This window comes from Phalacrocorax carbo, chromosome 8 (assembly GCF_963921805.1).
Source record: "Phalacrocorax carbo chromosome 8, bPhaCar2.1, whole genome shotgun sequence".
In the NCBI taxonomy this organism is placed as follows: Eukaryota; Metazoa; Chordata; class Aves; order Suliformes; family Phalacrocoracidae; genus Phalacrocorax; species Phalacrocorax carbo.
The window spans coordinates 38,869,234-38,892,733 of NC_087520.1; the positions used below are offsets into that span (position 1 = coordinate 38,869,234).

Genomic DNA, 23,500 nt, shown 5'->3' on the forward strand with positions numbered 1-23,500 from the left:
ATTGCAACACAAACTTCTCAAAAAAAAAGTTATCGTTTTAATCCATTTTACAACTTTTAATTAGTCTGCCTGGGTGTTTCTGACAACGGTGATTGGTTGAGCATCCAAAAGTGTTCATTTTAAGAGTTTATTCGCCATAACTGCCCTGAAAGTTCCCCTCTTCACAAAGGAGAGGGCAATAAACCTACATTAATGTCCTCCAGTAAACTGCCATTTTCCAAGATTATCTGGGCTGTGATCCAAGAGTATCTTTCATTAGCTCAAATAACTAAATAATTATGACCAGATTTGGCAGCTCTGAAATCCAACAACAACAGTGTGCAGTACTGATGCCTTTCTGTGTTCTTACTGTTGGGACAGTAGTTTGTTCCTACTCAGACATTAATAAGTCTTTGTTCTTATGCAGCAATTATTCCTCACTGACCTTTGTAAGTCTGGAGCCTCTTTTTTGTCACAAAACCAACACGCTGGTATCTTATCTATTAGTCACCTCCTTCCCTTGCCTGTTATGCCTACCTTTTTTTGTCTTTTTTTTTTTTTTTGCTTTATTTGCTGGCTATTAGGCATTCTTTGTTTCCTCCATGGTATTTATTAATACTACATTTTTTGATGTTGGCAACCTCAGTTTTATGGGAAATATTACATGCCGTGACTTTCTGGGCAGATTGCTCAGCAGAGGTATTCTGGCATAGTTTCACTCAGCTGAATGGCAATCTGTTCATTTAAGACATGGTCCTACATGTAGATCCTCCATACATTAATATATCCTAAGGATTTTAAGAATAATTAATTAGTGACTTGAATTGTTTTTCCCCAGAGGTGGCTTGGCGCTTTCATGGTTTTTCTTTTTTTAATCTTTTTAGGGTTCAAGTCATTAACTGTGCTTTAAAGTAGTAAATCTAAGAATTTCAGAGCAATTTTAGCATGAAAACATGGCACTGCATGGCAAAATTGATATTCAGCATTTTCAGTGATAGGTGTATCAGTGGATATTCAAAATACATCGGGATCACTGGTTAATAGAGATGGAAATTTTGTGTGTGGTCCAGAGAAATGAATATGATTTTGGTGAAGCTTTATAGCATAACAATGCCACATCAAAATGAAGGTAAGCATGAACAGCTTAAGACGACTCCTGGGAACATCATAGACAATACAGTTCTGTGTACATGATACTGAGTTCATTGGATAAAAATAGTTCTGGCAGAAGATAAGTCGCATATGAAAAGATTGTGTTTGGCTACATAAATTACTTAAAATTGGGATTGAGAAAATCATGTGGCTAAACGCAATCTAAAGAAACTGCTGAAGCAGGAACATGGGGCTCTCATGTCACATGTTACCATTATTTAAACCTTATCTCTATCGCTTTTGTGGTCATAGTGTATAATTTGCCATTTAGGTTTTGTGTACTCTTCTGTAATCTTTAAGTTTTGCAGAAAATTCCAAACTATTACTGGACTATTTTTTAGTATGTTCAACATATTGCAAACTACGGATTTTTAAGTAAAAACAAAGCTGCTGCAGAACATATACATCGTTTTGCTTTGCCCCATCATCCTCTTCTGGACTGGGGGAGATGAGGAATGCTTCCTATTAAACTTCATTAAGTGTGTTATTTTATGAAGTATGGGAGCAGGCTTAGCCAATCCCTTTTACCGCCCATTGCTTTTGTCACTGCAGAGTAAAACCAGCAGATGACACCAGGTCTGGAGCTTTCCTCCGTTTCCTCTGCCTTCTGCTGCCTCTGCACTTCAATGCACCTTCCACTGTATTTCCCACTGAAACACTCGTAATTTTTTGAACATATCACTTTAGAAAAATCTCCTATTCTGGAAGTCAAAATGTCTTGTCCAACACAGTACAGCTTTTCTGATCTTCAGAATGAAATTAAAGGTTGCTAAGGTTGCAAAGTCAGGAATCCAAAAGTGAAAAAAAAAACCAGCAGAAGAAAGATGGCCAACGTGTCCTTAAGTCTACCCGTTTATAATCTAAGCGACATGATACTGTGTTTAATTATATGAGCACACTTTTTTTTTCCAAAGGACCCCTACTACAGCTACTATAAATCAGTGTAATTCCCTTGTTTTTAAAGGAACTCTATTGATTTAGACCAGCTGGATTCTAAATGCTTATCTATACGTCAATGTCTTCCTTTTCATCTCACCTTTCTTAAGCCTTTTAGAAAATAAGATTGTTCACATAGGCAATGTCTTCGTATTTATTTTCGTGGGCACCAGGAGCATTGCTGATGATTTATTTGGTTTAGATAGTCCTCTTCTTGCTATCATAACACTCTGTGAGACATTTTGTCCAAAAATCACTAATTACACTTCACAAGATTCTTCTAACCTAATCTGATAGTGGAATCTGAGTCATGGGGCCAAGCTTCCACACGGGGAGTAGCACTTTACTCAGGAAATGGTCTTATTGATTCAAGGTGAGTAAAGGTGGCAGAACAGGCCTCTAAGTAACTTAGATTTACTCAGTGTCACATAGCTAACCCCAGCATGGTGACAGAGCTGCAAGCAATCCTCAGGGGGTCTTGCTTAGCAACATTAGAAATACCGCCCCTGTTATTATCATTGGGCAGAAGCCTACACAACTAACATTTTTAAACAAGTACTGTTCTACGTTACAGAATAAAAGTGGGTTCATCGAGCAGGCTATAGGATTCTGTGTGCCTGTCGGAGAGGACTTCTTTTGTGGCAAACCTGGGCATAAGGCACAGCGAAAAGGTATAAAAACAAAGAGAACTTACTATGCTGGGCAGGGATTGGTATTGCATACTTTTGTTTCAGTTAAAGGCTTTGTCCTTGGGCCACAAAAGGAGGAATTTACTTGCGTACGATGATCTTCTAAACAAATTGCCTTTGCTGTAACGTGTCCTATGGAAGTATTAGAAAAAATACAGTAAAATAAATGTATACTGAAAAAGAAGAGAAAAAATAGTAGGGAAGAATTTTAACTGAACAAGTCCAAGCTCATCCTTAGCACAATTCCACTGACTTGAACTAAATAAAATAGGATTTAATTTGGCAACGTGTTTTTAAAATTAATTTCCTTCTCTGTAACGCAGGTACTATTGAAGTCAGATGAAACGTTTTAGTTATAAACAGCATATTTGCAGAATCTTCCCCCAGCAAAAATTAGTAATTCTTCAAATCCTAATTCCCTGCAGAAACTAGCAGTGCTTGCTTAGAGCTCTCCTCGTGCACTTGTGAACTGCACCAATACATTTTGCAACTTTTTACAGTGTATCTTTACAGAAATCATAATTCTGCAGGTTCCTGTACCTAAAGCGTGTCTAGTGTCAACATCAGGACAGGTTACAGAGAAGGCTGCAAATGCCTTAAGAGATGAAGTGATTCTATAGATTTATCTTTTAATTGAGAAGTCTCATTCACCTCACACATGGTTCATTGGGCACAGCAAGTCAAATGAGGAAACATGGTTGTTTCCATCATCTTTATATCCATGCTGCAACCTTAATTTGTTTTAAAGGGAAGCAAGAAAAACACAGTTGTCATATTTTATGTCTGCAGTGCTCCTGGTGGGGCTTTCTTCCACAAACAATCTGCTGAGGTGCTGTGAAGTTTGGCAACACACTAGCAAGAGATTCCTGAATTTCCCCTGGACTTTTTTGCCATTACAGGAGCATAACGTGGCATTTGCTTGATCACCCAGTCCCAATCTTTGGTATTAAAGACAACTGCATCATATAGTCTTACTTATATGACCCAGTTCCAACTTAAAGCCACTAAAATTTTAATTCTTAATTCTTTTTGCAGGACTTCCCAAATGCCACTTTTCTGCTTTCATTACATCCCAGCATGACTTTCACTGACAGGACATCCAGGTTTTAGAAAAACAAATAGATGGTTTGTGCAAAGCAAATACCTAGAGGAATATGATCATAAGAAATCCTTAGTTTGTATAGAATTTCAGACCAGACTCTGACCTGGCAGAACTCAAATATTTGTAATTAAACAGTGAGAAGATCAGGGTGCGACTGTCAGTAAAGGTCTCGATAATATTTTAGTCTTCAGTTATTCTCTACAGATAAGATAAATTTTACTTATTATCTATTATCTTTCTATGTTCCCAAATTACAACAACATGAAAGCACATAATTCCCACATTACTTCAAGAGCAATATATCGCATGCATACAGATCGACCTAAAGAAAAAAGACTAAGTCACTGTAAGTGACATGAATTGAGACTGGCATTAATTTTTTTTTTTTTTACTTATAGTAAAAAAAAAAAAAAAGGAAGTATGGAGGTACTTCATCTGTGTTATAAGTTTTCAGCTAAAAAAACTAAGGACCAGGTGTTCAGTGTCACCCCCTGTATGTATCGATACGCATGTCTGCAAAATTAAAGGCAGCTGAAATGTTTGAGATGCTTTAAAAAAACAAAAAATAAGAGGACTGGCAAATGGCAAGTTACCTACCACCACCACAAGTAGCTGAGCACTCAGACTGCACCGTCACCCAGGAGTAACTATGTTTTTTGACAGATGTCTTGTTTTCATTGTTGGTTTTCGAAAATGTGTATTCCCAAGCAATCCCAGGATTTTTGCCTTGTAACAGGATCTGTAGAGTGGTGTTTGGGGTTTGTTTAAAAAAAAGGAAGGAGGAAAAAAAAAAGAAAAGGATTCTGTCATTCTGAAAGGAGATGAACTAAACATGATACCTACCATGTCTGTGAAAGAATTTTCAGAAGACCTGATTTTTTTGATAAGCTAAAAACCATCAAAGTAATTCCTAAACAGCAAAGCATTTGCTTGGACTAACACCTGCAGGGTATGTGACAGAAGAGTGCAGAAATACATGATGCAGCATAACGCTCCTCTAAACCAGAAGGCATTTGACTGGATTGGTGGAGCAGAGATGCCTTCAGTAGCATGAAATATCATCCAAAGCCTTTTGGCGATGCAGCAATAGTCGCCGCCCCTGCCCCAGCTCTCAGTGCTCTGCTCTTGCAACTGGCCCTCGCTGCGTGGGTCCCGGCATTCACCAGGGCTCACGGCAGCTGCTAGAGTTTGCCCGGGCGCTGTAGTGGGTGGGTTAAGGATTTGGGGGTGGGAGAAATTTCCTGTCTTTAGTAAACAAAGTCCAGGCTAGCTGAGCCTTCCACAATGCCTCCTACGAATGAAGAAGCCTTTGCCCATTAGGTAAGCAGGAATCAAATGCTTTACTAAAAGAAGCCTGAGCAAAGCAGTGGTGTAGCTGTGCGGGAGCCTGGAAGAGAGGTGCCTAGAGATGGCTTCCTCAGTTCTTGAGGCTGAGGGTATAAAACAGATTTTTTTTTCTTCTTGTAAAAAACATTTTTCTATGCGAGTGGTGATCAATTTTGTTTGGAAGATCCTCAGCTGGTATTTTCCCCATAATGATTGAAGCAGATAAAGCTTCAGTCCAAGAGAGGACCCATCCCTGGGTGTCTACATGGGAAAGAGGATTGGAAAAATCTTTTATTAGTGATTTTAGCATAATGAGTTCGAAAATTTATAGAAAGTGTGATTACTGACTATAATAACAATCTTTGTCATTTAACTCAGGGAGCCTAGCTCTCAAGGGTGTGCTATTTTAGTGGTGAATTATACTGCAGTTTTCATGTAGGCAACTTTCTAAAATTCACTGTATTCATTTCAGATCTGAATTATAAGCAATGCAAGATGCATGAACATCTGACACATACCTAAATTTGGGGAGAAATTTCTATTTAAAATTTATTTTAGAAACTATCTTTGGCAGCAATGTGCATTTGTAGTCATACTTAATAGAAAAGGGGCAAGAGTTTGCAGTTACAGAGCTCTACTAAGTTTTAACTCTTCACCAGTACGGATCTGGTCATAGTAATACAAAGAGCAGGTGCAGTTAACCTCAGTTCCTAAATACACTGTTTGATAAGCCCTAGCATTTCAAGTACAGTTTCAGGCTATGTTAATGCTTGCTATTGAAAATATTAATAAAATACCAGTTAAGTTCACATGATGTCTAACCCGAGTGCTTAAGCAAACCACGTAGGTAGAGCTGATCGCAGTGTAGACTGGTTTCATAAAATAGCAACAAACTTGCATATATGTAGTTTTAGACCAAGAAATAAAATAACATTTTTAAAAGTAGTAGACAAGGGTTTTAAAGTATTCTGAAAGTGTACTTATTGGAAAACAGAAATTACCCAAGACAGTGAAAATTCAAACCAAATTTACATGACCTCCACCTCAGTAATGTTGAACACATGAAGGACCTGGACTGCATACTGTTTACTTTGCCTGAAGAAAGAAGACCGGATGCTATATTTTCCATTCTTAGCAGCCAAAGATTTTATTTCAGGCAGTGAACCTTAATAATGATCCAAACTGAGAATATAGTGATTAGGACTGTAAAAGACAAAATACTCCTGAAAGAATTGGAGAGTACGTGTCTTCTCGTTGGAAGACTCAGATTAGAAGATCTTCCAAGCACAGGTAAAATAAAGTATTTCATGTGAAAGTTTTCATCTCAGCCATCCAAGTTTAATTCACGAGCACCTTAGAAATCCATGAGATTACAGAAGAAGCAGATCTGAGAGTGATGACTGACCTCTCTGTTCTTAATTAATGTTCTGATAGAAATAGTATTACTATATCTGTTTTAGGGGTGAGTCATATATGTATGTACGTATCACAACTATTTTACAAGAACGGGATGAAAATCAAACACTCTGAAATTAGGAAACATTAGAATTGAGCCTGCTGTGCGACTTCATGCTGCCCTGCACAGGTGCACTCTGAATCACTGGTTCTTGTACTGTCTTTCCAGAAAGCCTCTACTGCGTTCAGTGCTCACAGCACACGGTGCTCACTAATGAGCGTATTACAAAGTTTCCGTATTTTACTTTATGCTCATTCATCAATGTGTCGTTCCGTGCCCTATTTGTGGTGCTCTACTCAAACCGTTACCAGTGTAACTTTTTTCATGACCTTCCTTTTCTCCTTGGCCGTTCATCACTATCTGATGTAAATGTTTTATAAGATTTAACAGCGCCTTCAGATGAAAGCAAATATCTAATCTATATAAATTTTTCTTTTTAGAAAGCTGTCCAGCTGCTGATAGCAAAAAGTCCAATTCTGTTAAAACAGCTGTTCCACAGTCACTTTGACTCTTGAACCTGAAGTCCACGGGTGTTTGAGTTTCTAGAAAAAAACAGGCGGCGGTAACATGTGTTCACTCTACTGTCCTTCTCTTAAGGACAAAGTGAGACAAATATCTGCTATGTAAAGTTTCAGAACATGTGCTTCAGAAAAAAATAGGGTGCATTAAGACTAATAAGAATTGAGCCCTGGAAAACTATTCTTTAATTAAAACAATTCCTTTCCTGGTTCTTCTTACAGACCAGACCTCAAAATGCTTTCATTTGCTTTTACTCCTACGAGTCCAAGGTATTAGCACAGCTCTCAGCATCTTAGGCAGCCAGAAAATTTCAGAGAGTAGCTTATTTTCTTCTTGTGTTAGAAAAGATCTGGCTAATGTACGGCAAAAGTCAAAGTCAGATTTCCTCTTTCATGGCCCTATGAGGATGCACTTTCTCCCATTTCAGTAGGTGCTCTGTCTTCCTTCAAGTGCACAGGCTAAAATTCTATCTGGCCTTTTAGTAAGTCGTGTCAAAAGAGGAGGTTTGTCCATACCTCAAGATTTTGTGTACGGTTAGCCCTCACCTCATTTGATTCTGACAACTCTCATAAAACTGTGCTATGTCAGTGGCCAAGAAAACAGTAGAGCTTAAAACTTTTCTGATAAAAATATCTTGAAGTATTAGACTGACCACTTGCGTCCTGAGAGTGCTCTTTACTTTGCGATAGTAGAGGCAAGAAACGGAACAAATGCATCCTGAACAACAGAATTCAGAACACGGAAGAGGGAAAATGAGAAGATAAAAGTGGCAACCAGTCTTATTCCTGTTAGAGCAATATTCTCCTGGTGCTTCAACAGTGAAGGGAATGAAGAGGAAATGGTCTCAGGCGAGTTAGAACAAGACACGTTAGTATCTATCGCTTCAGCAAGCAGCCACACAGTGATGTAAGAAACTCGCAGCCTCCAGCTGAGTGCCTGTGGGGTAAATCTGGCACACCAGGCAAGCTGGGCCTTACACTTTTAAGGCCTTGGGCTACACCCCCTTCTTGTGCATTGGGAAGTAGACGCAGTTCTGATGGGCAGATGAAGTGAACTTCCTCTCCATTTCCTGGCCGGCAGCCAAAGATAGGGCCCCTTCCCGCCCAGCAGACTACAAGAGGGAACATTTACAAAGCAAGAGCTGCATCACAGTCAGGTCTCTTCCCTCCTATATCATCCCAGCTACACAGAAAAAGGGCAAAATCAAGCTCTGGAAAAGTATTGTAGACAAAATATTGCAGGGCACAAAAGCGTATACTTTAAAGTCCTTGGCACTGAGCTGAAAAACAGTATACAATGCGCAATGTTCAAGTTTTCATCAGGCATGCAATACTGTTGCAAAGGTGCAGTTTTGCAAAGTAATGAGCATATAAGTTTTCTATCGTATTTTCAAACATTCGTTATAAAGCCCTTCCTTAACAACCCAATAACTGAAGTCTGCATATACGTACAGCCAAGTTATCAGACCTACAAATTTGGAAAGACCTCCAGTGCTAGTCTACTTAACTGGATGCATTCCAGCATCTTTTCAGCCAACTGGCATTTGCTCCCAAATTTACAGCTGGCAAACAACCGCCTTAAACATTTCCAGTTCCTCAATAGAACTGTTTAATGTCTACCTTTAACACACCAACCACCTGACTTCAGACACAACACTCAGCAGCTCTGACCGCAGGGCGCAGAGTTATAAAATTTACAGCTTCTTGAGTTCGAAAACCACAGACTCTATGGCTGGAATTGGGCAGATCTATTTTGAAGAAAAGGAACTGTGGCTTTCGCTTAGGGCACAAAATGTTAAAACAATGGATAAATTGAATTCTCCTGAGTAAAGAACCTTTTCCTTTTGCTGCTAATTTTGATTTCAAAGCTAAAGTAATAAATTTTCTAAACTAGCTGTGCATCTGCTCCTTTGTTTGAGATTATTTTTTTTCTCTCATGGCTGTCCTAAGTTTCCAACACAATACTCCATAGTGCAGGTCAAATTTTAAAGGAACCTATCAACATCACTTTGGTATGATTGTCTCTGTGCTTTTCAGGTGGTATTTATTGTAAGATGTGTATGTGAAGTTACTTGCAACACACTGAATTAAAAGTGATTAATTTACTCAAGATAAACTCCTCTTTCTTCCACAGTAGTCTGGCCAATGTATAGGAAAGCATACTAATGCCTGGCATGTAACAAGCTGAAAGAAAGGTTCATTATCTCTGTGAAGGACTAACAGACATTTACAACTCACTCACACAGTGAAGCTGAGCACAGAAAAAAAGCCCGGTGAAGGAATAGCTAGTGTTTACCCATATGTGTTTCATGTATTTTCATCTTCACTCATTCTGTATGTGCATAATTTATGAAATGGGCATGAGCCCAGACTTTGAATCCCAGCGTACATGGTAGCTTTGATCAGAGTCTTCAAAAATGCGTCTACATTTCTGGGGTCACTCCCATGCTTTGTAAGGCTTTGATAATGTCTTTAAGTGGCTGTAACAGAGTTAAGCTATCTGCAGTGAGCCATCAGTTACACCTATAAGGGCAGATGGAGAAGTTTGTCTGTGGAAGACCAGTGCCTGGCTGTGTTATGCTTGTGAGACCTGCAGGTTTCATCCACTGTGAATCTACATGCTGTTTAATGAATATTGTAACATCCAACATCCTAAGCCAGAGCCTGATTTCTCTGTTCACTCAAGATTAATTCCACTGACTTTTAGGAATTTACTCTGGTTTCAGTAGCATAAATCTAAGCATGCTGCATCTGATGCTCATGGAAAACTGTTTAAAACAGGTTTTAAACAGGGCTGTTGCCTTGAATGGGCAGTTATTGGATGGGAACCTTGACAGTGTCTAACACCCAGAGCTTCACAGGAGAGTATTGATAGAGCACCTGTTTGGAAAGCACCAGTAAAAGGAGAATTGCCCGTTGATTACTTACACCAGACCTTAAAACAAAAGCAGTTTTATCTGTTTCTAAAGTCTCTTTAAACACAGTCTTAACTAAAAGCTTATGACGAACTATTGGTTTTTTTCAAGAAAGTCCACTAAGGTCTTTAAAAGGAAAAAAAGAATAGCCTTGAAAGGTCCTGTATGATCCCATTTCTGCTTCAGCTGTTTCAAATTTATCTTCTGTTGTTATTGTGTCTCCATTTTTTTACTGTTCACATGCTAAACACACAACCTTCAGGGACACTGTCCAGCTAATCTCTTCTCACTAAAGGAAAACCTTTTTATCCCCTGTATTGGATCAACATCTGTAGCTTATAAGCACACCTTAGCCCTCTTTAGCTTACTTTCTCTTTAGGGGAAATCGGTACAAATTTATCATCTAGTAGCTAATAATAAATGTAATGCTTTATAACTGCAACTTGGCTTTCTCCCAGTGGCAGCCAGATCATCAGTAAAGTCATTCCACCTGGCCTCCTTTCTCTTTTTTTTCCCCCTATTGATAAAGAGGAAGTGATTTCACTGGTTTTAATTAGATATATTCCTGCCTTGAAGCACCATTCACCTCTTCCTGTGAATGTCTGCCTCTTTGCAAAGCATCCTTTCCATCTGTTACTTATTTCTGTCAAAATAAAATATCTTTTTTCACAAAGATTTCACAATTTCTTGACTGAATATTTCACCAAGTTTGAGGTAAACTTCAGTGAGGATCCTGATCGTATCTCATCCTGAAAAACTTTACAGTGCTTTCTCAAATTGCATTTGACTTCTCAAATCCGTCAATTCTTCATCCGCTTATTGATAGAACGGAAAACCGAATTATTAAGTGTTTTAGTTTATCAATCCCTGGTCATGCAATACTTTTCATGCCCACGTAACAGTTCAGTTTCTTTTGCCCTTTCAGAACATTTCTCGGAATCCAAGTCAGTCATGCAGGGTGAACAAACGGAGGTCACGAGTGAACCTCGCACGAGCTCTGTATTGGTAGTGCCCTGTGATGGCAATGTCCCTTGTGCTCCGCTAGCCTCTCCTGGGAAGTGTTTTCAGCAGTTAGTGGTGCCCACTGGCAGCCCTGATACGCAAAGCCAGATAAATGAATGGTGCATTTACTGTTTGTTTCTCCTCAAGTTAAATATTTATCAGATAACAGAAAAACTCTGACAAAGTCTTTAAAATGAAAGTTCTGATCTTAGATTTCATATGACCAAATGACAGATAAGTGAGCTGGATATATTCAATTACATTTTAAAAAATTCCAGCATGTTTTCATTTAAGATGAGACAATTATGCTTCAGAAACCATATTTTAAAAACCTGGTATTAATTTCTGAGCCTAGATTATCATTTAACTCTCATATTTCTAGTCCTTTGACCATTGTCTGTTCTTTCATCTAACCTGAATCTGGCCATTTTGGGAACTGCCTTCTGAATCCATGAATATTTTTCATTTCAGCTTTTATTGGTTTCTACAAACACACAATCACCAAAGTATCGATAATAGTAACTTCAGAAGGACAGATACACAAATTCTGAAGGGCACTAGTTTACTGGTTTTTGCATTCCCTCCGTCTGTGCAATTAATTCTTGAACAATCCAGGAAGGGTTCTGATTAATTCTACAATCTCATAATGCATTTACAATTCCAGTAGTTGAGCTCAGGAAGTACTAGTCCTATCCATTTAATTCCACATTCATCTCACAATGTTCTCTTCGTCCTCATAAAATATTTGGCCACTATAGTTTGTATTTTTAATCCCACAACCTAGTCAAATTACAGATTCGCTGCCCTTTGTCTTCTTTGGTATGGTTCATTCCCATAATTACATACATATCATACATGTAAATATATATTTTTATGTGTGTGTGTAGTTTTTTTATTGTGAAATTCCAGGGTAAGTAAGAAAAGCACTTAATCAGTCTTTTTCTTGTCTCTTACCCATTTTCGAATAGCGTTTAGGTCTGCAAAGTCTAACTAAATGATACATGCTCCGCTGAACTATTGAAAAATCTGATAGGAAAATGGATCATAGGAACATACTGTACAATAAGAGATAAATACAAAGCATTTCGTAGATCTGCAAGACTGAACTAGTGATATGCAAGAAAATAAGGATTTTTAAGATTTTTTTTCTTACTTGGGCTTCCTCCTTCTCTCTTAATACATGCTTCAGATGTCTCTTTCAAGAAAATATTTTGGGGAATGACTCCATTCCAAAGGAAGTGATTGCCTTGAGCACAGACTTGCCAGACCTGTCTGGACCCATACCTGGAGAGCACTGGTCCCATCCTCTCCTGTGAACGTTGCTCAGAGGACGTGCCTAACCTGAACTTTCTGGATACACGCATACATGCAGGCTGAGGTGCAGTCAGGAACACAGTCAGAAACCTGGACCGTTTGAGTCACCACATGAATGTCTAGCAAACCCATGACTACAAACTTAAACAGGCTCAAGCTGTGTTAATCTGTCTTTCAGATCATAGTGGAATGGCAATAAATACACCTACAAAACCTTTTATTTTCTGCGCACCTGAATAATAAAATGTCTTTTATTCATGCATGCAATTTATTCAATTTCTCAATACCTGTAGTGTGCATTTTTACAAGGGCTTGCACTGAATTCTTCTGGAAAAAAAAACTAATCTAGAAAATAAGAATTAATTTTCTTTTGAATACAACCTAATTTAAAAAATGGAAAAAAACCCTAAAGAGTCTAAACACTGCGGGAAGAAGTTGAGGTCCAAACCTTGGGAAGCCTTATCTTACTGAAAATCAACTTAATTGGATAAAAAACTGCTGGCAGGCCTTTTTTTGGTATGCTTCTTTGAAAATTACAGATAAGATAAAAAGAAAAACAAAGCTAAAATGTACTATGCTTAAACATTCCTTTTTTTCAGCCTTCTCTCAGTTTATGGTATTTATAGTTGAAGTAGGATTTGTTCATTATTACTGCTGCAAAGAGATCTTCAGCAATATGTGTGTTTTCTCATAAAAGCATATTTCTTCAGTTTTCATTGGCATTTTTGCTGCTCAGAGTTATTGGCAAATTATAAATAATGCAGAGCTCTGAACGTACAAAGTTTTGCATTTTTTTCAGCATTCAGCTTGTTGAATGTTGCTTAAATTATTGAAAGGGAAAAAAATTTTGACTACAGCTCATAGACACAGATAAGTGGGGAATACACAACTGTAACATTTTCAGTCATTTGAATCCCTAGTTCCCAATGCCAGTGATGTAGGTATTTCAATAAAAATACAAGGGAAGTTTAAATAAGTTCTCATAGGAGCAATAGCCTCCAGTTAAATGTTAAATCTTAATAAATCTCTTTAGCATAATTTGATAGGATGAAAATAGAAGTGTTATTTGGCATTAAAATTTTTTTCTTTAATCTTTATTCTGCAAAGTATGTGCATGATATGCAGCCAAGTCATCTTGCAAGCAATTTATTTTTCATACTTTAGCTCTATAATGATACAGTTCCATCTACTTTGTATTATGACAACTAAGATTCCTGAGAGTTCAGCTTAATGTTTCATAGTATTTATAGGTGTGCTTGTTTCTTTGGTGTAAGGCTATTTTGGAGGTGATTTGCAGATAGAGAAGCATGTCTGTAACTTGTAGACTAAACCCTTCCTTGGACTAAAGCATCCCTGTTAACATACATCCCCAAACTGAAAATTCTTCAACTGAGAAAAAAATGTTTTTAAAAGGCATCGCAAATTGTGATGGTAATTTGTGAAAACACATGCCCTTGGCCCAAGTCAAACTGTCCATTCTAGAACATGTGTTCATCCTAAAGTACTTCAACATGTGTTCATGGTCCACGAACTTCAGTGGGTCTTAAAGGTATGTGTAAGTACATTACTCAATCGTTATGAATAGCAGTAAGGCTCTTCAGTATTCAAAATAAAAACTTACTAAATCACTGTGAAAGATCAAACAATCCTTGAAGAATATATTTCATGTCACAGTCTATACTTACTGTGTTACTCAGTTTAAGAGAGCAGAGCTGCGTAAGGGAGATGGGATGCAGAGCTCTCAGCTAACGGCTCCCACTAAACCTCTGCAGAGAGCAGTTTTCACTTACGGTGTTACATGATGGGGCGAAGAACCACAGATTGCTGCCTCAGGTACAGCGCTCGCTCTCATGCTCCCCAAGTGCACGTCTGAGAAAGCTATACGTTTGGTAGTGAGCTGACCAGAGTATTGCTGGAAGGTATGGGAAGGAATTGAATCCCTTCTGAGGAGGGCTCCTTCCTTCTCACAGGGAAGGATTCATCAAAACAGACATAACAGATGAGTTACGAAGCCAAGGATTTCCTAGAGCTTTCTAACAAAGCAGGCGAACTAATGTAGCTAACAGGGAGTAAAGACTTCAGCGATTCAGCCAGAAATTGACCCTCAGGTGTTCTGATGCATTTTAAAAGAAACTCTAAGGTTTTTTTAGCACTATTAGCAGCCAATTTCAAAACTGTAACACTGGGACAAACTATATAAGTACCAAATTTACTTTCTACTAAATACAGTTTCAACACAAAGCATCTGGCAGACAGAGTAGGCGGTACAAATCTGACCGGGAGATAAACATGTATAAAATTCATTATTTTAGATGCTATCACCAATGAAACTGAATCACCAGAAATTACACAGGAGCCTGTGTGTGGTACTTTGACCATCTGTATCCCAAGGTAGATATAAAACTGGCTGCGTGTGCCTGCAGTTTCATAAGCATTGTTTGAAACTGTTACCATTTAGCCATGCCATAATGTTAGATTTAATTTTTACACCACTGAATTTTATTGTATACCATTTACAGGATGCATTTATAATCTCTATTACCATTGTCCAGCAACTGAGAAATAATGCTGTATGGTGTGTTTTATGCACCTTCCTTTTCACTGAATTTGTGACGGTTTACTAAACTTCAGACCTTGATAAACTGGTGAAAGGCCTTTCAATCTAGCATGAGCACACAATTAAGTCTGAATACTGTTGTGACTCAACGCTGTTCTTTAATCTTGCTGACAGCTACAGTGCAGAGCTAAAGCTGTCGTTACTAATTCTGTAATAGACATCAAGGGAAGAATAAACAGAAGAAAGCTTACTTCAAAGACCAGCGTCTCATTAGTTGGTCCTGCTGCATATAGGCTCTCTGGATGGTTAAAAGAGCGTTGATAGTCAAAAACTGTTCCAGCAAAAGAGAACTTTCCTGGCCAGTCAATTGTCCAGTCTCCTGTTAGATAATACTTTTTATTGAGGTTGCGCACTGCAAGGTAGCTGCTGGAGATTTGCATTTCATGGAGCTGTATACTGCGTGCTCCTGCTGGAATAGTGACCACAGCATAGTAGTCTGAAATGAAAGAAGTAAGCAACATTTTTGCAGTTGTCACACAGGTAGAAATGACTTATCATTTTTTAGCCAATTTGAATTTTTTTGCAATTTAGAAGATATAGAAGACAGCTCTTCTGATCCACCAAATTCACTCTGTTTTCACAAGGAGAAACCAGTTCTGTTTTTAACCCTGCTGTGCAGCCTGTAATCAGAATAACTCACAGGTATTTCAATTCCTGGAATTTTTCTTTGTGCTTAAAGACAAGAAAAAGCAAGTTCATCTTAGAAAAATGCAGAACAGACTAATGGTGGTTTCGCTGTAATTGTCTTACCATGTTTTCCCTGTGGTGCCCTACAGTAGTTGGAAGGTATGACTTCTATCATGGACAAGGTTTTTGAAGTGAGATGCACTGGGATGCAGAGAGCTTTCACAAAGCCCTGTATACCACTGGACCTCCCTGCTGTAACCCATTGCCCTCTGAGCATGTAGGAATCTCACTCATTCTACAGTCAGATGAGATACTGCTGACAATCTCCAACACATGCTGCACACAGATACTTTTGCAGAGTATTCACTTTAGATTATTCTTCTAGCATTGTATCTCTGTATTACTATACCCTACACAATTTCCTGGCCTATATTACTGTAGTATTATCATGTTCGACAATAAATAGATCCTCAACATACTACCATGGGTAAAGAAATATTATCTGCATTTTATTCCTGAGACACTAAGGCATAGTGAGATAATTTCACAAGAAGCCTGTGACAGTGCACTAAAGAAAAGTCCACCTCCCAGTGACTGGATCATCCATTGAATCAGCTGGACAGCTTCCAGCCAACTTAATTTGAAAATGGATATGGAAATACTGTCATGTTTGGCATTATGCTGTGTATTGCTTTTTATATCTTCTACGGTCCCATTCCAGTCAGAGCTGTTGACAGCTATTTTTTCACTTGCCTGAATCCTAAAATCTCTTTTAAGAGGAAATTCACACGTAAAGGGAAAATGTGGCTTAAGAAGCAAGAGAAATGCTTGCAAATTAACTAACCAAGACTTATGCTCATAGCTTTCTTGTTACCAAGAAACAGAAGAAATGTGAACTCTCCTCTGACTCTCCCTGTGATTTTCAGTTCACATCTGGACTTTTAGCCACTGCCCTAATGAGCAAGGAGTCATATATTTTACATGGAGATACAGCAGAGCAATGAGTTGATGATCATGTGGAACAGCTTTCCTTACCATTAGCTTTGTGCTGGATCAAGTATTGGCCTTTAAAGAACTTGCATGTTGAATTATCTCCTTTACAAACTCCACAAGCATCCAGTACAGCTTTGGAACCAAGTCCATGATCACACCCTACTTGCTGCAACCAAAAGGCACAAGTGAAGGACTCAGACACAAGGGAATTTGAAGAAACAGCTGCATTTTCCATAAAGGAGTCAATTGCCCACTTAAAAAAAATAGACATTAGGATTGTAAGAAACTCAATTTTCTCTTACTTCACATATTCCATCAATGCAAACATCGTATTTATTTGGAGAACACAGAGTTCCATCCTTCACTTTGCTGGACATTGCAAAGAAAAAGTCAAAGTCTTCAGCTGTGCAGTACAATTTACATCTATCTTCCTCTGGGGGAAAAAAAAACCAAACCCAAAAAACAAATAACAAGACAAGAAAGTATTAGCAGACCTGCAGCACAGAAAAAAAGCACCCTGCTATTGTTTCTTCCTGCATCCTAGACCACAAGCTACAAGGATTAATTATGTGTAGTGAAACATTGGGACTCCAAGATGGGCAGAAATATAGCCAAGCACAGTGGCTTATATTATGCTATTTTAAAAGAACATATGGGTTTGACTGTCTACACATAGAGTTAAGAATTCAAAATCAGTGTGAAAACATGCACAGTGCATTAGCTCTGCTGATGTGGCCCTGATTTCTGTCCCACCGATCCACAGTTTCAAATTTCATTTTTTATTGAGAGAAATGGGAGATTGTAATAATTTTATTTAATTTCTAGTTAAAATTTGAAAAATATGTAAGATGGCACAAATGATCAATTCAGCTGAAAGCTAGGACTGGGGGCAGATTTTCCCCTAACAAAAGCACTTTTCCTCTAAAAAATCCCAACCATTGTCAATCAAATTTCTTCTTACACACAGATGGTATGTTATGCTTATAAAGGGCTGATTAATTCTACATACACAAAAACAGTCATGCAATTGTAAATATTGTCACAGTTGCTGAAATTCTAATAGAAATAGCAAGTGCAACAGATAAAACAGCATAACAAAATTTTGCAGAACATGAAATTGGATTCAAAATAGTATCCTTTTACTCTTAAATAAGCAGCTGCATTTTCAATAGCGCTTTCTACAGAGGCAAGGCATCTGTAGCAATTTTGAAAACCAGATCACGTTTTCAGGACTATAAATGTAGATCTTGGGGAATATTTTTGAGAAGCAGCTAAGAGAGTAAGGACAGACATTTTCAACTTGAGAGTCACTTGGCGACATCTTGCTTTTGAAAATTTTGCTCTTTGTCCCTCATTTTAAGCTCCTATTTCTTTTACTAAATGCAGCCCCTACCTTTAAAACCAACATAGGCTACTCAGTTTCTGTTAAACAAGATGCATTGTTCTCCCTGTTATACAACATCCATAGTTATGTGCTGTGAAAACATATTTCCTTTTTCCTCTGTTCACAATGGCTGTTAGGACATAGGTTTCTAAATACCCACAAAAATGTCTGCAAAGTCTTTTGAAGAAAATATAGTCAGGTTACGAATGAAAGCTACATGTATGTGTATGTGTGTATATATATATATATAAATAATTATACACTTCCTATCAAAAAAGGCAAATTTGTACAGGTACTAAATGAAGCAGCTACAATGTGACTTAATCCAGGCACTTTTATTCAGGTAGTAGCAACTGCAGCTACAAATTGTGCTTTCAGACGGCAGAAAATATTTGTTGTATCGATAAAAATGAATATTGATTCAATATATTTGCAAAATTAAGAGGTGTAAAGTCAAAATAGACTTTGCCTGTACAAAAGACAAGAAACAGTTATCGAGGCTTGAACTTTATAAAGATCTCTTAGTAAAAGCTGACTTAAATAAATTTATGCCAGTACATTGTTTGTTTTTCCAATTCTCATGGGACTACACCAGCAGAAAAGTCAAAAGGTTGATTTATTGTTACGTTTTGAAATCTGAGAACATTCCAAAGGAAGGAAGATTCTGGTAGTGTTATTGTGGGACCTCACATTTCCCATGCTGAAAAATCCATGGAAGTTGTTTCGGTTTGTTTTTACACTAACAGATATGTAATATAAAATGAAAGAGAGGGGTAGCAACAGCCAGGGAGTCATGCTAAGGACAGAGGTGGAAATTCACACCAAAATCAATTCTGCATGTTCATACAGGCAGTATCGCACAGGAGGCCGGATTCAACCAGGCTAGAAAGCAAACACATCTCCAATAAGCCAACTGAATTTCTATTTGCTTACATTAGGGTGATATTTGCCCAAATAATATGGATGAATTACAGCTTACAGTTCACTTCCTGCAATCGCCTTTGTCTGTCAGAGCTGTAGCATAATTACCTTCCACTTTAGTATATGGCTTCCATTTGTAGTACCATCCCCGGAAGGGTTTGCTGTTGTATTCTGCACACTGCTGGGCACGGAAGTCCAAACTATTTGCTGGACATGGCTGATTATTACAAAGTTGATAGATACGACTGGAACCTTGGCAGAATTTGCCGCCATACTGTGGCCTAAAAAAAAGGAAAAAAAAATTCCTTTGCAAAACCTACCTTTTGTGTGATTGACATGTTACATGTGTATTAACAGAGAAAATGAGAGCACGCACTGTCTTAGGAGATGAGTATTTCTTATATGGGCCATTAATTTTCATAGTTCCTAAAACCAAGAAAAGCAGTTACCATGAATTATCTACTTGGATCACTGCAAACGCAGCAAAGATGCAACCATCCAGAGGTGAGTCATGTTTTTACTAATTTAAATTTATAGGGCTATTTCGTACTGACTGGTTTCAGTCTTGTTATATAGCTATTTTTACTCTGCTGTAGCCCAGGAACGAACATGTGCAAAGAATTACCTATCACAATAAGAGTTAACAGCATAACACTGATCAGACATAAACAGAATGAAAAATTACATTTAGTTGTTCATTTCTTTTGTAAATCATTTTGAAAAGATGTGCTTTTAAGCAGTCGAAGGAAACAAGACCTGTGCACCGTTGTCCTGCTTTAGGAAAATGTTGGATTTTATGGAGAACTTTAAACATGTCACATCTACTTCAGCAAATGTTACCTGGGCATTTCCTTTAATTTGGCCAGAATAAAAAGAGCATATTCTATTACTTTGCTAGAATCTTATTTTATCAGAATAATACTTTTTAACTATTTGGTCTATGCACAAGACTGTAAAACAATGTAAAATGTATGACTTGCTCTTTTTAAAGTGACTGAGAGGTCTCACAAGCTGCTGAGAAACGTATTCACTCACTTTTGTATTCCTTATGGACCTACACAGGAATTCACTAACGGTATTTTTGCAGTTTCACAATGCTCAGATATACATCTGCAAGTACTGAGCCAAATCTTCAAAACACCAAATTCTAAGAACTGTTTGTCTTATTGTACAATTTCTTGCATCAAGTGAAAAGAAATGTAACCATGCTGCACTTGATACCTTTACAGAATGATTTTTAAAACTTAGGGAACATACATACTTGGAAGAGAAGCTCTGATCTTTCAGTGGACAGCTTGCCCATGTTACACACGTATTAAGGAAAATAATTAGAATAAGATAAAAGATATTGAATAATAATGATATTAATAAATTAACTAACAATAATAATTAATAATAGTAGTATAAAAGATACAATTGCAACAAGTATAATTTGAGTTGTTTGTTTAAATCCCTAAACCCTATGTTACAACTATTCCCCATATCTAGTATCTCACGCAACTTCTCCTGACGTGCACCTGACTGGTGTAATACGGTGACAGCTTGGTGCAGCATGATGAGAAAATCCAGGTGCTTCTTCTGTTTGCTTTATTATAAATTTTAACCCTTGTATATCTAGCGATCTAACCAAGCTGGGGCTTGGTTTTTGTGTTTTGACTCAGCTTTGAATGTACAAAATATCTGTCTTTTCCAGAACTCTGGGCTATCAAACAGTCTTTCAAAAGAAGAGGTGGAAACCCACCCACTACTCTATTTAGAACCTGGTTCAAGCACCAGCAAAATGTGTTGTGGAAATAAAACCAACTTCCAGTGACTTTTCTTGAGGTCACCTACTAACTACCCTGACACTGGGTATAATGGTGAAGGTCTTAAAACCAAGTCAAATTTTCTGCCCTAGTTGGTGGCAGTTCAGTCTGTGAAGGGCAGGGAGGACACGTAACATCAGTGAAGTTGGGCAGTATTTATGCTGACTTTGTGCACTTGGTGCAAGCTTTGAGTTAAGGCAGCCAAACCGCTGGGTCCTTATTCAGTTCTCTACAGACCCTCTTTACAGCTTCAGCACATGTATGATTTTTGACCTCCTTCAGCCCCAGAGAACAAATCTGTGTGAGTGTAAGGAAAAGAAGCAACCTCCTTCCAAGTAAGTGCCAGCAAACAAGCAATATAATGGAATTATTTATGTCTAGATCGTGATTTCTAGCCACAGTCTTGCATTTGAGCATGGTATAATATTCCACCAAACTAAGGCAGCCCTGAAAGAGGCATTCTGTTTCCCAGCTCTGTTACAGCATTTTTATATTACAGTACACTCCCATTGCTGAAACTGTTGGCCAGGGAATTATGGAAACTTCCCCACCTTCGTTTTCTACCTACAAGATGTCAGTGAGAGTTAAGTAATTCACAGGAAACAAGACGTAGATCTACAAAACCAAATTTCTGAGAAAAGATTATTATCTATACTGATAAAATCATGCTTTTATTGGTGATGTTTATACCACCCATAGCTTTTGGTTTGACTGCCTACAGAAGCTCTGTTAGTATAACTGTGCTTACAACAGAACGCTTTGCAAAAAGGGTGTTCTGATATTTCTGTAGTGATACAGTGCTCCTAATATAGGTACAGCCTAAACTTTAAATCTGTCTGTGTACCTCCCCAGCACTGGCACGTCTGGGTAAAGATTCCTGAATGAACAGATGCTGTTAGAGCTGAGGCTTTGCTGAGGATAACTGGAAAAGGGAGAAATTTGGTGAGAAAGGCCAGCAAAAAAACGGTCTCCAAGGAATGGTTTGTAAAAGGAGTACAAGTGCAAAGAAGGAAATATTCCACTTCATATATGACTTAAATTTTAAAATGCTACAGAAATAGCTTAAATTAATTCTGCAGTACCCTTTTAATAATAGACTTCATGGACAATGAAATTAAAATGGCTATTCACTGCAGTGCAACACAGAGAGTGAGAAACCCTGGAATTAATCTGATCAAGGAAAGTATTTTATGGATTATAAAGGGAATTAGACTCTGAAATTCTGGACTCCTATTTTTTCCTGTTTTGTAATCATTTAAATTCAAGTGAGAACATTTCTGCTCATATTATGACCATACTATGACCGTATCACAAAGCTAGACTGTTTTATTCTGCATGAATTTGAAAGGTCTACAAGGTCTTTAAGAGTATTAATTTTTAATTGGTATTTTAAATGGCATCACGACTTTGCATTAGTTTACATCTGCATTGTCTGTAATCACTGTTAGAGATATTGTACACAAAAGATTAAAAAGACACATTCACACAATTTTGATTTAGTCTTTTGATTGTATACATGCCTAAAACTCCATTGTACTCTTACTGAACAATGCACTATTGTGAAGTGGGTAGGATGCAGTCCTACAGATATGATTTAGGTATTAATTTAAATCTCTCGGGCACTCTTCAGGTTCTTTCCCAGCTAAACTATTATGTAATCTATTTCTATCTTGGAAAAGTACCTCAATTGTAAAATGTTGTGACATATGAAAACCAGATCCATGAAATTACACTGTGACAATTTACAGAAACATAATGATTTTAGCAAATCTGCATAGTTGTGTTCCACAGGTGACCTCCAAAGGTGTGCATTCATACATAACCTAGGCTGTAAGTCAGAAGCTATACCCAGAGTTGTTTGGGTGTGCTCACAAGATCTGTGTTAAAATTGTCGAGAGAACAGGAATTGAAATGCTTGGATATTATTTGCAAGAGGAAATTTTCAGATACAAACACAGGTAATGAGGTTTTCATAAGCAGCAGCCTGAATTTGTGTTCTTCACCTGTCTCTAGGATATGTCACCTTTAAGATCACTGGAAACCTAGAAATGTCCCTCAATGTTCCTAAGAAGTCAGTTGCTTTGAAAAATTGACTACTTATTTTAAAACCCCATTTTAGAGTCCACACCCCTTGTCCTAATCTCTTACAGAAATACATGTTATTCTTTTTGTCATTCTCAAAATTTTGCTATCCAAAATCATCTATCAAGCTTCTGAACAGAATAAACATTAGCTCCTACACAAATCTGGATTAGGAAAAATGAAATAAATATATGACATATGAAATAATATACATATATGTACTGAAATATATAAACATCTGAAATATATTTCAGAAGTTAAAAAAAAAAAAGGAATTATTATTCTTTGTTTATGTGTAGCTATAGAGGTGAACAATGAACAATGACTAGGTTATAAATCTTTCCATGTGGGGTAACACTGAAAAAGGATAGTATCATTTTTCTACGGAGTCCACATTTATACAAAAGTGCCGTAATGGGAAATGCAACTACCTGGCTATTCGTACACTGCTGCGTGGATGGTTTATTTATAGTTCTGTCATTTCATCAGTCTAACTCTGAGAGAGATTTGTAGTATCTTCTCTTTGCTCTAACTGAATTATCACTAATATAATAAAATTAAACTTAGTATAAACATGATCCGGTTCTGGTATCAAGTCTTGGTTACATCAAGTATTGCATTAAGTCTTGCTTTGGTTAGAACAGACAGATCACTCTGAATGCAAGTTTGACATACATAATGC

General features: G+C 37.6%; 1 protein-coding gene across 2 annotated transcripts in view; it reads right to left on the reverse strand.

Moving 5' to 3' along the window:
- The window catches only part of ADAMTS18 (ADAM metallopeptidase with thrombospondin type 1 motif 18), an 83,389-nt gene that overhangs the window by 12,452 nt on the left and 47,437 nt on the right, over positions 1 to 23,500 (reverse strand). For both annotated transcript variants that reach the window (XM_064459615.1, XM_064459616.1), the window contains 6 exons: positions 19,040 to 19,212; positions 16,929 to 17,059; positions 16,669 to 16,792; positions 15,198 to 15,442; positions 4,456 to 4,597; positions 2,762 to 2,888 (listed from right to left, as the gene is read on the reverse strand). In XM_064459615.1, coding sequence (XP_064315685.1) covers positions 2,762 to 2,888; positions 4,456 to 4,597; positions 15,198 to 15,442; positions 16,669 to 16,792; positions 16,929 to 17,059; positions 19,040 to 19,212 — 942 coding nt within the window. The remainder of the gene's footprint in view (positions 1 to 2,761; positions 2,889 to 4,455; positions 4,598 to 15,197; positions 15,443 to 16,668; positions 16,793 to 16,928; positions 17,060 to 19,039; positions 19,213 to 23,500) is intronic.